Genomic DNA, 15,490 nt, shown 5'->3' on the forward strand with positions numbered 1-15,490 from the left:
CTTAAAGCTCTCACAAGCAATTAATCAAGATGTAGAGAAAGAATTACAGAATGTTGTTGTTCTTTAAATGTGATGTATTGTTCTTAAAGCTCTCACAAGCAATTAATCAAGATGTAGAGAAAGAATTACAGAATGTTGTTGCTCTTTAAATGTGATGTATTGTTCTTAAAGCTCTCACAAGCAATTAATCAAGATGTGGAGAAAGAATTACAAAATGTTGTTGCTCTTTAAATGTGATGTATTGTTCTTAAAGCTCTCACAAGCAATTAATCAAGATGTGGAGAAAGAATTACAGAATGTTGTTGTTCTTAAAATGTTTTGGAAAGATTTGTGGTCATGTTACACTTGTTCACAACTTGTTTTCTTTTATGAGATCTGACACCTGCATATGCAAAGGCAGAGCCATAGCAAGATGATTGCAGTAGGTCCTTGATTCTAATACTAGTTATATGTACCCTGTATTGTTTATAAATAGCTGTTCAATAATAACTGTTCAGTGGAGTCATTCATACAAGATGTTAGTGTTATGTTAATACAGTAATGTATGTTTCACTCTCCCCGTGGTCCCACCTTGTGTTTGGCCTCAGAAAATCTGAGATCTTTAGAAAGTGATAGTGGCTCTATCCCATCTCCGCCCTCTCCCCGTCGCGATATAACCTTTTTGGTTGAAAACGACGTTAAACACCAAATAAAGAAAGAAAGAAAGAAAGTGATAGTCTAAAAATATGGTTAAATTCACAGAAAATATGAGAAGATAAAATCTTTAAAAGGGGGGAGGTCTCAGTCATAAAATTGGGGTCCACTGTTACCCAACGGTCTCCAGTACACGATGTACATTTTGCCTCTAAGTTTGAACAATATTCAATGTATCATATATGGGCTCCTATCTTGAATTTTAAGCATCTCACTTTGAATTCAGCAATAATGTGTGTTGAGTATTTTAAGTGAAGAGACGCACCGGAGAGGGAAGAAATACTCTAAAAACTGTCATGTTCATTTTTCTGATTATTCTCAAACTGGCAAAAGCTACTTTATCTTGAAGAGAACATTCCCTGAAATGACATTGTGCTTTGAGTATGGTCTAAAACAGATATTAATGTGTCCAGTATTCTCACACAGGCAAAAGCTACTTTATCTTTGAAGAAATCAAAACAAAAATAGACTGCCAACATTCCAAAATTCAGAATAAAAAACCCAAAAAAGGCGAGTTGTTTGAACGTTTGATTATTGACAAAACGTTACATTACGTTCACGTAACGTAACTTAACGTAACGTTTTGTCAATAATTATACGTTCCAACAATTTACCTTTCTTGTTTATTTTATTTATCTTTGAAGAGAATAAATCTCATGATTGCTGTAAGTGACTCCACAGAACTCGATGGCTGCATGATGCCAAAGAACACAGCAAGGCCAACTATTACAGACCATGAACTTTTAATCTCCTCGGTTCATGTTCTCCAAACAAAACTCTCACAGCTGATCTCCATTCCACAGCAATATATTCATGGCTGGCTTGAAGTGTCTATTTTAACTTCAGAGCGTTATCAGTCATGTAACAGGCTGCAACAGCGAACAGTTGAGGTTGTGAACTCAACCTGCATTGGGTTGTTGACATTTTTGTTCCTGTTATTATGTCACAACAATCCATGCACCCAACCCCCCCCCCCCCCCCCCCCCACAATTCCCACCCCGTTAAGCTGGATTTTCAGATACAGTACAGTACAGGTACCGTATTTGACGGACTACAAGCCGCGACTTTTTAAAAAAAAATCGCATTGTGGCTTATAAAAAGATGCGGCTAAAACGTTACCTAAACTTGAATAGCATTCACCTAATGGAAGTCGCCTCGGATTTTCATTTCGCTCGATTAGCGATTACTGGTACTTTATTAGCTCTCTACTCAAGACTCGGCGCTTTTCTCTTTCTTTCGCGAATCTTCGTTTGTCAACAAGTCGTCGTGACAAGATAGCGTACAGAGAAACACCGGATGTATCAGGATCTCGCGTGCGCGAGATTTCGTTTTTTTGTGTCTCGCGATAGTTGGAGGAGCGAGAGCCGCCATGTTGTGTTTTCGTCTGCTCGAAATGTGCGCAAAAGTCGTAAATCATCCCAAAAAAGCTTATTCCGGGCGGGACTACATGTGTGTGTTGGTTACAAATTGTGTGTGTGATATTTTTCTTCAAACTTTTTCACTTTTCTTCTTTGTTTCACTTGTTTATTCTCGGAGCCGATTTCGCCAAATACCGTACTTTCGTTTGCCTGGTTGTTTTGATTGATTGACACGATCTGATTATATTTTTTTTCGACGGCGGCTAATATACGTGGCTCGTCCCAATTTTTTTGTTAAATGTCGGGGGTGCGGCTATTAAAACGGTGCGTCTTGTAATCCGTCAAATACGGTACATAAGAAGTAAAAAACAGAATTCCTGAGTGAAAATGAAAGTAGTCAATTCCAACACTCAAAGAGCACCTGGGTTGTGCTTTCTTGTCCACTTTTGTTGTACTTAACAGAGTACTAGTGTCTATGTGTACATGTATATTGTCATAATGTGATTTGGTCCATAAACCTTTCCGTCCTGTCCAGATACTTTTCAAATTCATATCAGAACATATGTGGCCCCTTTCTCTCTCTCCCCACCCACCCCAGCTGCCCCCCCCCCCCCCCCCCCCTCCCCCCCCCCTTGTTGAGTTTGCTTGTTGAAAAGTTTTGTTAGTGACATGCAGTTGTTTTTCTTGTTTAGCTGAGGAATTATCATTCTGTCATTTACATGTTTCTTTGTAATTGTGTTTTTAATTATTCCATTAATTAGAAATGGAGTACGGTGCGTCTTGTAATCCGTCAAATACGGTATATGTCTGTTCTGCATGGTTATGTGATCTGTATAAATAAATGTAAGCAGAGATATTGGCAGTGTATAATAGCAATTTTATTAAGACGTGCACAGCATCTTTTAATTTAAATAACCATAATATTCACTTACATCATAGGACATAGAACTTAGTGGACCTGCACAAATCTGTGTGTGTGTGTTTGTGTTTCAGGCTGTGTGTGTGTGTGAGTGTGTGTGTGTGTGTGTGTGTGTGTTCTTCCTTTTCTTGTCTATTATCATGTGAAATATGTTTAATAATTCTAATGATCAGATTTAAATATTTTTGAACATGTCTTTACGTGCAAAGATTTTGTTTCTCTTGTTTATTTTGTTTCTCTTGTTTTTGCAGCTTGATCAAGTTGTTTAACAAAGAATCTGATAAATCACTCTGGCGAAAGCTGAAAACAGTGTACTTATTGCTTGGCATACAACAAAGACCTCAGCTAAAATTTATTCAGAATGTGGTTTTTAGGTCTTTTGATTAGGCTTGATTAGGCAGACTTGCCTAATTGTATTGTCAAACGCATTGTTTGATAATGGTTTTTTTTTAGCGAAATAAAGACTAGTTACATTCACAGTGTTTCTCTTCTGATGTGATTTGGTATATATGTAGGTCACATCTATTGATTTGTTTATTCCAAGAGAAACTAATGTGATTATTTTGTGATGGTTTTTGGTCATGTCTTTTTGACATGAATTAAGTTGTTTGATGGCTTATCTTCTTCTTCTGTGTTCTTGTGAACTATATATACTGTACATTTTATTGTTGTTGTTTTTACATTTAGTCAAGTTTTGACTAACTGTTTGAACAAAGAAGGGGAATCGAGATGAGGGTCGTGGTGTATGTATGTATGTATGTGTGTATGTGTAGAGCGCTTCAGAGAAAACTACTGGACCGATCTACATGAAATTTCACATGAGAGTTCCTGGGTATATTCCCAGACTATTTTTTCTTTTTTTCGATAAATGTCTGATGACGTCATATCCGGCTTTTTGTGAAAGTTGAGGCGGCCTTTTTTAAGCAAATTTATTGAAATTTTGGTCAAGCAATCTTCAATGAAGGCCGGACTTTGGTATTGCATTTCAGCTTGGAGGCTTTAACATTGATTAATGATTCTGACAATGAGCGCTTCTGGGGTGATAACGCGAGACAACTCCTGTGATCTTGCCGCGAGGTTCTGCCTGTTACCATTATCTTTTTACCGTATAAAATGCACGACTTACACACGAACTGTTACCAAAGCGACATGCTATTTGGGACCAATGCACGTTTTTTTCCTTTCTCGTGTGATCTTGCCGCGAGGTTCCGCCTGTTACCAGCCGAAAGAAAGAAGGGGCATAACCTCACCAGAACCGCCCATTGTAATTAAAAACATTTTTTTTATAAAACGATCCAAAAATAATTGCATCGTATTCTTCATCATTTTCTGATTCCAAAAACATATAAATGTTATATTCAGAATAAATTAAAAACAAGCTCAGAAAATTAAAAAAATTAAAATTATGATTAAAATTAATTTTCCAAAATCGATTTTAAAATAATTTCATCTTATTCCTTGTCGGTTCCTGATTCCAAAAACATATAGATATGTTATGTTTGGATAAAAAACAAGCGCAGAAAGTTAAAAAGAATAGAGATGCAGAAAAGCGTGCTTTCCTGCTCAGCGCATCCACTACCGTGCTGTACTGGCTTGTCAATTTCACTCCCTTTTCCGCGAGCGGGGGACTGACGATGCTATAGGCATGATCGTGTGGAAAATATGCAGTGCATTCAGTTTCATTCTGTGAATTCGACAGCTTGACTTAATGTAGTAATTTCGCCTTACGCGACTTGTTTTCATTTACTGTGTATGTTTGCACATTCATATCATTATATATAAAGAATGCATAAGCTATACCTATCTTTTTAATCAGGAATCATTGCATTTCTGTGGTACAAATACAATCATTTGCTAGTCTTCAAATTACATACCTGATTATCTTGCATACATTTTTGTGCACGTATCTCTGTCCCTAGTTTTTCAGTGAAATAATGATCGTTTGCGCTGTTGAATACTTTAATTGTTATGTGCAAATTATTCAGATGTTTTTTAGAATCATAAGCTTTTCTCCATCTTTGTTGCAGATGTTTTTGTTATGATTTGTACACTTTAATTAACAGCTGATCAACATTATAAGATGTTTGGGAGCTTGTTGACAGACCAGCTTTTTTGTTTGTCCAAGGGGACCATATCGTCTTTTGTTTCATCTTTATCGACCAAGGCTGAAGGCCGCGGTTGATAAATATGAGACAAAAGGCGATATGCTCCCCGAGGACCAACAACAAAATGCTGGTCTGACGACAAGCCACCAAACATCGTTTTTGTCATCATTCTGGTTGTGCAACAAAATGCACAATAACCCACAGGGAGACGAATTTTTAGAATCCAACTCCAGGCCACAAAGCATCGTCACAGTAGCTCGAGATAACACGTCAACCTTGTATGTGACGTCAAAGGTAGCTTGTTGACGCTTTTGTTCCAGTCTGAAAATGTACAGAGCTGCGATCATACGTGCGAGTTCAGTAAGTGTTGAGCATATTTCTTTTCTTTTTAAGTGTTTATGACTTTTCGTTGTGGATTTTGCGATTACAGAGATAAGTTGCAAATTGACCATGAGTCGCCGCGGTAATTATCAACAATGATTGGGTCTTTGAGAGTGAATGCTTACAATCGTTGTCCTCGGAAACACAAATCCAAAGCCGCGATGGTTCCACACATCAAACAATCAGCCTGATTGGCTTTTCCTTTGACAATCCACGTTTCACCTGAAAGCTCAAACCCATTCACCACCTCGATTTATTGCATGGGGAACATGAGATTTATTTCCCAGGTGTTTGTGAATGAAAACTCGTGAAAATGATGACAATAATATATATTGCTCGTGTTATTTTTGATTTTTATTGTTTACCACTTTTTCATCGTTGTAAACGATGGTGTCTTCTTGTCATGTTATGGGTGTCATTTTTCATGAAATGTTGTTATTATTGCTCTCAATTCCATTGTTAGCAATATCCAGTGATTGTGCTAGCCATTATCAAAAGCGGTACAGTAGAACCTAAATTAAATCTGAGAAAATAGGGTCTTAAAAAGGAGCAAGTCTTAGAATGGGGTAAATGGGCGGGCATGTAGCTCAGTCGGTAGCGCGCTGGATTTGTATCCAGTTGGCCGTTGTCAGTGTGAGTTCGTCCCCACGTTCGGCGAGAGATTTATTTCTCAGAGTCAACTTTGTGTGCAGACTCTCCTCGGTGTCCGAACACCCCCCGTGTGTACACGCAAGCACAAGACCAAGTGCGCACGAAAAAGATCCTGTAATCCATGTCAGAGTTCGGTGGGTTATAGAAACACGAAAATACCCAGCATGCTTCCTCCGAAAGCGGCGTATGGCTGCCTAAATGGCGGGGTAAAAAACGGTCATACACGTAAAATTCCACTCGTGCAAAAAACACGAGTGTACGTGGGAGTTTCAGCCCACAAACGCAGAAGAAGAATGGGGGTAAATGTATAGAGGTTGTGAACTGAAAGTCTGAGAATGCAGGGTCTGTAATCTGTCAGAACTTTAATATGACCCCTGAATTTCACCATGGTTGGTTGTAATCCAAACACTGTCTGTATCTGTTATGATTACATTTTTACTTTGTCTGTTTCAGGTCTAGTGTCTAAAGATCACCCATTCCATTATGTATGTCAGTATGACCTTTATGGTCTTGATTGCAGGTCACTGCAGTAACCAGACAAAATAAGAGTTATGCTAATACCTGAAGATGTTTATGCCATACCTAATCATTACCAAATTTTTAATCTGCATAGACATTGCTTACGTGTCTACCAAATGCGCACGGAAAAGATCCTGTAATCTATGTTGGAGTTCGGTGGGTTATGGAAACACGAAAATACCCAGCATGCCTACCCAACAAAAGTGGAGTAAAGCTGACAATGCTCTCAGAGTATAGTGTGGGGAACCCAAATGGGCAAACAAGCTCACACGTCACCAGAATTTCTGGAACGCTGAAGAAGAAGCTTACGTGTCTATACATTTCCAATTGTCTGTTACTTCAAACAAAGAATTTTATTGTGGTGCGAGCTATTTTTGATAATTTGAAGCATGATGCTTTAATTTATTGTGAATCCATTTTGTTAACTACAGCAGTTACGATTTTTCACTTTCTGCAACTTTTCACTGTTCTTATTTTCTCAGTTAGTTTTTTGTTGCTGTAGTTCTTGTGATCTGTTACATTCTAATTAGATTGTAATTTCTATGTTGTGTTTTATTGATCTTGAAAAATGGACTGAAAAAATCAAGCGTTGTTGTTGGTAAATATTTTACTCTTACACAGTGCAGTGACTTATTTTTGCTTCCCAACAAACTTATACAGAGCTTCACCTGAGAATAAAGATTTTAACACTGTGGTCTATGATTAATCAGATTTATCCTTTCTCTTCTCTCTCCCTGAATAATTTTGCCTTTTGTAGCACATTTGATGTATCATCAGGTTGTGTCCAGATTAATAGCCTCCTCAGTAAATGTACAGTGTTTTTTTCAGATCAAAGAATAATAAACATGTATTGCGTTAAACAACATTGTGTGTTGTGGCAGATGAAAAGTGTGTGCGTGTGTGTGTGTGTGTGCCCCAGCGTCAACTCACACACATGCATGTCTGTTCTTTCTAGAAAATGTTTGCTTATGTGTGAGCGCTTGTGCATGTCTTTTTGAGTTCTCGTTTGTTCATCTTATTTGATTGTAGCCAGCTTAGTCATACATAGGCTCAGTTTGACATGACAATAACGACGTCGTCATTGAATTTTGGCGTAACTCATTTTAGACAGTTTTTCAGCAGAAGGCCAAAACTGATAATTTTTATGATGAAATAGTGTTTATATTTGTACCTGGTATGGCTAGAAAGATAAAAGAATGTTAAATCACGTATTGTCCATTGTATTTTAGAGAATATTTCTTATAGAGAATGATTTACTTAGTCTAAAGCACAACAAGAAGAGCAAACGCTCGATCGAGTCACTTTCGCAGTTCTGAATATTATATGAGGCATCAGATGGACAGGAAGAAATTGCTATTCACAACACAATGAGTCACGTTCACATAAAATTTGAGCCCGGTCACTTTTATAGTTTCCGAGAAAAGCCCAACGTTAAGTTGTGTGTTGCCGAACAGAAAAGGCTAGTTATCTCCCTTGTTTTTCTGATAACGTTCGTAAAAGGCTACAGATGTAAATACTTTGATGTAAAGAATAATCCTACAAAGTTTCAATCACATCCGATGAACTTTGTCAAAGATATAAAATGTCTAATTTTTCCTTTGACGCTGACCTGTGACCTTGAAAAAGGTCAAAGGTCAACGAAACCATCGTTAAAGTGTAGAGGTCATTGGAGGTCACGACTAAACAAAATATGAGCCGGATCGCTTTGATAGTTTCCGAGAAAAGTCCAACGTTAAGGGGCCGGACGGCCGGCCGGACAGACTAACACTGACCGATTACATAGAGTCACTTTTTCTCAAGTGACTCAAAAACATCAAAATCGGCAAGAATCGAGTTACGCCAAAATTCCAGGACGACGACGATAGATTTTTTGTTTGTTTGTTTGCTTTCTTTCTTTATTTGGTGTTTAACGTCGTTTTCAACCACGAAGGTTATATCGCGACGGAGGGAGAGGGGATAGAGCCACTTGTCAATTGTTTCTTGTTCACAAAAGCACTAATCAAAAATTTGCTCCAGGGGCTTGCAACGTAGTACAATATATTACCTTACTGGGAGAATGCAAGTTTCCAGTACAAAGGACTTAACATTTCTTACATACTGCTTGACTAAAATCTTTACAAAAATTGACTATATTCTATACAAGAAACACTTAACAAGGGTAAAAGGAGAAACAGAATCCGTTAGTCGCCTCTTACGACATGCTGGGGAGCATCGGGTAAATTCTTCCCCCTAACCCGTGGGGGGTGTTTGTTTGCTTAACGCCCAGCCGACCACGAAGGGCCATATCAGGGCGGTGATGACGTGCGCCACACACAAGACAGAAGCCGCAGCACAGGCTTCATGTCTCACCCAGTCACATTATTCTGACACCGGACCAACCAGTCGACGATAGATAGCGAGGGTCACAAAGGAGGGGTTCCACTGTAACACCTCAGATTGCCACAAAGTAGATGTGCTCTGCAGTATGGCTTTCAATTGTTCTCATCACAAAAGAAATTGCTTCAATCTTGTACAAATATACATACATGAACACAAATACTTTCTTCTCTTTCATATTCTGTGAATCTTCTTTTTCCCGTCAAAAACATTTTTACTAACATTCAGCTAATGCAGGCATTCCATGTCTATTTCATATGACATACCTTACAGTGTTCAACTGTTAGGCTCAAAGTAGGAGACAACAGGCACTGACTGATCAAGTACATGAAAGTGCAGTTCCATTGGTATTACAAGAGAACATGAGAATGTTTTCAGTCTTACAGCAACTGTTTTATTTGATTTCCTTTACACCCATGCACGCACGCACACACAAGAAATAAAATGCTTTCACAGCCTCACTCACTCTCGCCCTCTAACACAGGTGAACACAAACTCTCTGTCATCAACCTAACGTCCCTATGTGACTTCAATAGCAGCAGCAGAAGGAAGCAGAGCTCCCCCCATCAGAGACTCTCCACTGACTCCCTCCCCTCCTCCTCCCTCCAAGCCGTCAGTTGTGGTCATCGCTGCCTCGCGAGCGGAGAACATCCCCTCCAGCATGCCCTTGACTCGCATCAGCTCGACGTCGTAGGCTTGCTCGCAGTCCCCGATGTCTGCTACTCTTGCAACGCTGGATTCTAGCACTGCGTTGCCGGCTATTTCTCCTTCGTACAAGTCTGGAATATAAAGGCAGAGAGGTGTTATAAATGGAAGGAAAAGGTAATGAAATAGATTATGGCACCAAGAAAGCATTCAGCGGCAGTTCTCTAATCTGTCGTTTTAAACCACTGAGAGCAAGACTAGGTCATTACTGTTTATTTTATTGTTGATGGAATCCTGCAGTAACTTCAACATAACCAAGTTAATTAAATGTACTAAACAGCTGCGGTGAAGCCGAGGAGAATTTCCCAGCCTGAGTAATGGTTACTTTTCTTTCTCAAGGCCCTATTGGGCAACATGAATGCTGTAGTCTTTAGTTCTGGTCAACAGTGACAGCGAGAGTTATGCAGTCCTGACTATCCAAAAAGCACTAATCTGCCAACCCAAGGCAGTGGCAATACAATGCATAGAATGCTTGCACAATGTGTGTGTAATACTTCTTCTTCTTCTTCAGCGTTCCAGAATTTTCTGGTTACGTGTGAGCTCGTTTGCCCATTTGGGTTCCCCAAACTATACTCTGAGAGCATAGTCAGCTTCACTCCGCTTTCGTTCAGTAGGCATGCTGGGTATTTTCGTGTTTCCATAACCCACCGAACTCCGACATGGATTACAGGATCTTTTCTGTGTGCACTTGGTCTTGTGCTTGCGTGTACACACGAAGGGGGTTAAGTCACTAGCAGGTCTGCACATAAGTTGACCTGGGAGATCGGAAAAATCTCCGCTCTTAACCCACCAGGCGGCAGCGACCGGGATTCGAACTCACGACTTCCAGATTAGGAGGCCGACGTCTTACCACCACGCCACTGCGCCCGTCATGTGTAATACATGTAATACGGTTGTCTGTCTCAACTCACCCAGTACTACATTAAGCAGGTCAGTCATGTGGCTGAAGTTGGGCCTCCACATGTTTCTGAAATAGGAAGCACAAAACACTGTTAGTACATGTACTTTTTGGGGGGGGTGATTTGCCAAGCATGGGGCGTTTAATCAAACAACATTCATCCGTCCACTCACAATGTTATTTCGCTAACTCGACACCTTTCTGCAGAGTTAGTACACTGTTTGTTTTCATGAGAATACATTACACCACAGGTTGAATTGCTTCGCATCTCTTCTTTTGAAATTAAATTAAAAAAACTCATTTTTGGGAGGCAAGCCGAGACTACAAAAGAGTGCATATTTGTGTTTGTTCAATCGTAAAAAATAAAAATAATTCTAACTAAAATCGATCGATTCATAAATGTTATTTGTATATTTGACCAAAATATGACATTTTACACAGATCGTGTTCCTCCGAGACCGCACCATAATATACAGTTCTAGAGAAACCAGAATGACCGGACTGTTAAAGCGCATTACCTCTGGATGAACTTGAGCATGGTCTGCACTTGGTGAGTGTCCCTACCAGCCAGCGCTGCCTTCAGTGCTCCCCGTCTGGTCAATTCAAGCAGCACTCCCATCGTTATTTCTGGCGTCTGAGATCTCACATGAGGCTGAAACGGAGTGTTCGGACAAGCAGAATGATGAGAAGGATAATCAGGCATAAGATCAAGAAATTGAAAAAAGACTGAACGTTTTTTGAAAAAGTGATACAAGTACCAATAATTAAATTTGGTGACCGCAAGAATAATCTGTGGGAGCTTTAATATCATACGTAAAAACTGACCTATACAAATATAAACATAATACAGAATGTATAAAATAGAAGTAAAGGAGGAAAGATGGAACATCAAAATATGATTAAAAGCACTTGCAAAATCTCACTGATCCAGGTCTTGTAAAACCTTTTCATTTAATTATTGAACTGCAAAAAAATTAAAGCAGAACTGTACTTTCCACTGACAATCATTTAACTTTCACCAGGAAACACTTGACAAGGGGAAGAACTGCATAAAATGGATCTTCATAGAGTTAGACATCAGTGGTGGCCTCCCTTGTTACACACTGCCACTCTGCAGCTTTTTATTCTCTTCCCTGCGGAAACTTTTCTTCCTTTAATAAATCCTTTACTTTGTAGTCCGCCAATTGAAAACCACGAATAAACAAGAAGAGCAAACGCTCGATCGAGTCACTTTCGCAGTTCTGAATATTATATGAGGCATCAGATGGACAGGAAGAAATTGCTATTCACAACACAATACAGATGTAAATAATTTGATGTAAAGAATAATCCTATAAAGTTTGAATCAAATCCGATGAATAGTTTCAGAGATATGATATTTCAATTTTTTTCCTTCAAGACATACCTGTGACCTTGAAAAAGGTCAAAGGTCACCAAAGCAGACGTCAAAGTGTAGAGGTCACTGGGAGTCACGTTCACATAAAAATTTGAGCCCGGTCACTTTTATAGTTTCCGAGAAAAGCCCAACGTTAAGTTGTGTGTTGCCGAACAGAAAAGGCTAGTTATCTCCCTTGTTTTTCTGATAACGTTCGTAAAAGGCTACAGATGTAAATACTTTGATGTAAAGAATAATCCTACAAAGTTTCAATCACATCCGATGAACTTTGTCAAAGATATAAAATGTCTAATTTTTCCTTTGACGCTGACCTGTGACCTTGAAAAAGGTCAAAGGTCAACGAAACCATCGTTAAAGTGTAGAGGTCATTGGAGGTCACGACTAAACAAAATATGAGCCGGATCGCTTTGATAGTTTCCGAGAAAAGTCCAACGTTAAGGTGGTGTCTACGGACGGCCGGCCGGCCGGACGGCCGGCCGGACAGACTAACACTGACCGATTACATAGAGTCACTTTTTCTCAAGTGACTCAAAAACCAAATTCACTTCAGAAACTTACTTTGGTACAGTGCAACCCCCCTTTTTAAGACTTCCAAAAATGTGAGAAAATACAGCCTTATCAAGTCGCGTAAGGCAAAATCACTACATTTAGTCAAGCTGTGGAACTCACAGAATGAAACTGAACGCACTGCATTTTTTCACAATGACCGTAGTCCGCCGCTAGTGCAAAAGGCAGTGAAAGTGACGAGCCTGTTTAGCGCGGTAGCGGTTGCACTGTGCTGCATAGCACGCTTTACTGTACCTCTCTTCGTTTTAACTTTCTGAGCTTGTTTTTAATCCAAACATATCATATATATATGTTTTTGAAATCAGGAACAAACAAGGAATAGGATGAAATTGTTTTTAAAACGATTTCGGAAATTTAATTTTAATCATAATTTTTATATTTTTAATTTTCAGAGCTTGTTTTTAATCCAAATATAACATATTTATATGTTTTTGGAATCAGAACATGATAAAGAATAAAATAAAAGTAATTTTGGATCATTTTATAAAAAAATAATTTTAATTACAATTTTTAGATTTTTAATGACCAAAGTCATTAATTAATTTTTAAGCCTTCATGCTGAAATGCAATACCGAAGTCCGGCCTTTGTCGAAGATTGCTTGGCCAAAATTTCAATCAATTTGATTGAAAAATGAAGGTGTGACAGTGCCGCCTCAACTTTTACAAAAAGCCGGATATGACGTCATAAAAGACATTTATCGAAAAAAAGAAAAAAATGTCTGGGGATATCATACCCAGGAACTCTCATGTAAAATTTCATAAAGATCGGTCCAGTAGTTTACTCTGAATCGCTCTACACACACACGCACAGACAGACACACACACACACATACACCACGACCCTCGTCTCGATTCCCCCTCTATGTTAAAACATTTAGTCAAAACTTGAATAAATGTAAACAAGTCGCGTAAGGCGAAATTACTACATTTAGTCAAGCTGTGGAACTCACAGAATGAAACTGAACGTAGTAGTCCGCCGCTAGTGCAAAAGGCAGTGAAAGTGACGAGCCTGTTTGGCGCGGTAGCGATTGCGCTGTGCTTCATAGCACACTTTACTGTACCTCTCTTCGTTTTAACTTTCTGAGCGTGTTTTTAATCCAAACATATCATATCTATATGTTTTTGGAATCAGGAACCGACAAGGAATAAGATGAAATAGTTTTTAAAACGATTTCGGAAATTTAATTTTAATCATAATTTTTTTTTTTTTAATTTTCAGAGCTTGTTTTTAATCCAAATATAACATATGTATATGTTTTTGGAATCAGAAAATGACGCAGAATAAGATGAAATTGTTTTTGGATCGTTTAATAAAAAAATAATTTTAATTACAAGTTTCCGATTTTTAATGACCAAACTCACTCATTAGTTTTTAAGCCACCAAGCTGAAATGCAATACCAAACCCCGGGCTTCGTCGAAGATTGCTTTGCCAAAATTTCAATCAATTTGATTGAAAAATGAGGGTGTGACAGTGCCGCCTCAACTTTTACAAAAAGCCGGATATGACGTCATCAAAGGTATTTATCGAAAAAAATAAAAAATATCCGGGAATATTATACCCAGGAACTCTCATGTCAAATTTCATAAAGATCGGCCCAGTAGTTTAGTCTGAATCGCTCTACACACACACACAGACAGACAGACAGACAGACAGACAGACAGACAGACACACACACATACACCACGACCCTCGTCTCGATTCCCCCTCTTTGTTAAAACATTTAGTCAAAACTTGACTAAATGTAAAAAGGAGGGGTCTTAAAATGGAGGTAAATTATCAGAGGCTACGAACATAAATTCTGAAAAAGTAAGGTCTTAAAAGGGAGGAAGTCTTAAATCAGGGGGTCTTAAAAGGGGGGTTCCACCGCACTGCCATAATTAAAACTCCTCTCAACCTACCTCCATAGCTGCATCCAATGCTTTGGAATGTTCAAAGCGTTTGAGGAGGTTGTCGTAGCGTGCCATCTTTTCCTTTCGTTTTTGGGCAACAACCATATCTTCCTGAAATGCAAAAGAAACAAGACTAATTGTAAAAAAAGGGGCTTTTTAGGATCATAAAATATGCTGCATGTTCATCCAATTCAGCAGTAAATGAGGTCTATATGAGAGTGAAAAAGTTTGAACACATGACAGGAGGCTTCAGGGTAAAATGTTAAAGGTTATATTGTTTAATAATAATAATAATAATAATAATAATAATAATAATAATAATAAAGTGTATTTATATTGCGCCTATCCCTTACAAAAAACAAAAATATTTGGCTCTAAGCGCATTACAACATGTGTGGGGACTTGGTACAATCAAGTCTGACAAATGCAATAACACAATATACATTCGGTCTCTTAGGTAAAACTGGGAAAAACAGCTTCGACATTTGAACACTGCTACTAGAAGATTCTCTAACAATGCATACTGCTTTACAATATGCATTTATGTATAAATATAGTTAAAGAACATCGAGTTAATTATTCTTTCGTCTTGCTGACTATTAAATATCTTCAATTCTGATCACCAGTAACAATGTATTTGAGTGCAAAATGTTTAGATTCAGAATTTGATGAAGAATACGATGCAATCAATTTTAAATCTGTTTGCGAAAATTTGATTTTAATGACAACTTTAATGAGCAAACTCATTAACTAATTTTTAAACCTCCAAGCTGAAATGCAATACCAAAGTCCGGCCTTCATCGAACACTATTTGACCAAAATTTCAACACAATTGGTTGGAAAATGAGAGCGTGACAGTGCTGCCTCAACTTTCACAAAAAGCCAGATATGACGTCATCAGAATTTAAAAATAAAAATTAAAAAAATATGGGTATATCATACCCAGGAACTCTCATGTAAAGTTTCATGAAGATCGGTCCAGTAATTTTGTCTGCATCGCTCTACACACACACACACACACACACACACTC

The 15,490-nt window shown here is 38.4% G+C and overlaps 1 protein-coding gene across 1 annotated transcript in view; it reads right to left on the reverse strand.

Annotated features, from left to right (window-relative positions):
- Nucleotides 1-8,955: 8,955 nt before the first annotated feature.
- LOC138977201 (U3 small nucleolar RNA-associated protein 15 homolog) overlaps nucleotides 8,956-15,490 on the reverse strand; it is a 92,692-nt gene continuing 86,157 nt past the window's right edge. Inside the window, exons 10-13 of the mRNA XM_070350108.1 lie at nucleotides 14,469-14,570; nucleotides 11,124-11,257; nucleotides 10,619-10,674; nucleotides 8,956-9,781 (exon numbers count right to left, since the gene is read on the reverse strand). Coding sequence (XP_070206209.1) covers nucleotides 9,522-9,781; nucleotides 10,619-10,674; nucleotides 11,124-11,257; nucleotides 14,469-14,570 — 552 coding nt within the window. The 3' untranslated portion in view covers nucleotides 8,956-9,521. The remainder of the gene's footprint in view (nucleotides 9,782-10,618; nucleotides 10,675-11,123; nucleotides 11,258-14,468; nucleotides 14,571-15,490) is intronic.

Source organism: Littorina saxatilis, linkage group LG1 (genome assembly GCF_037325665.1).
Source record: "Littorina saxatilis isolate snail1 linkage group LG1, US_GU_Lsax_2.0, whole genome shotgun sequence".
In the NCBI taxonomy this organism is placed as follows: domain Eukaryota; kingdom Metazoa; phylum Mollusca; class Gastropoda; order Littorinimorpha; family Littorinidae; genus Littorina; species Littorina saxatilis.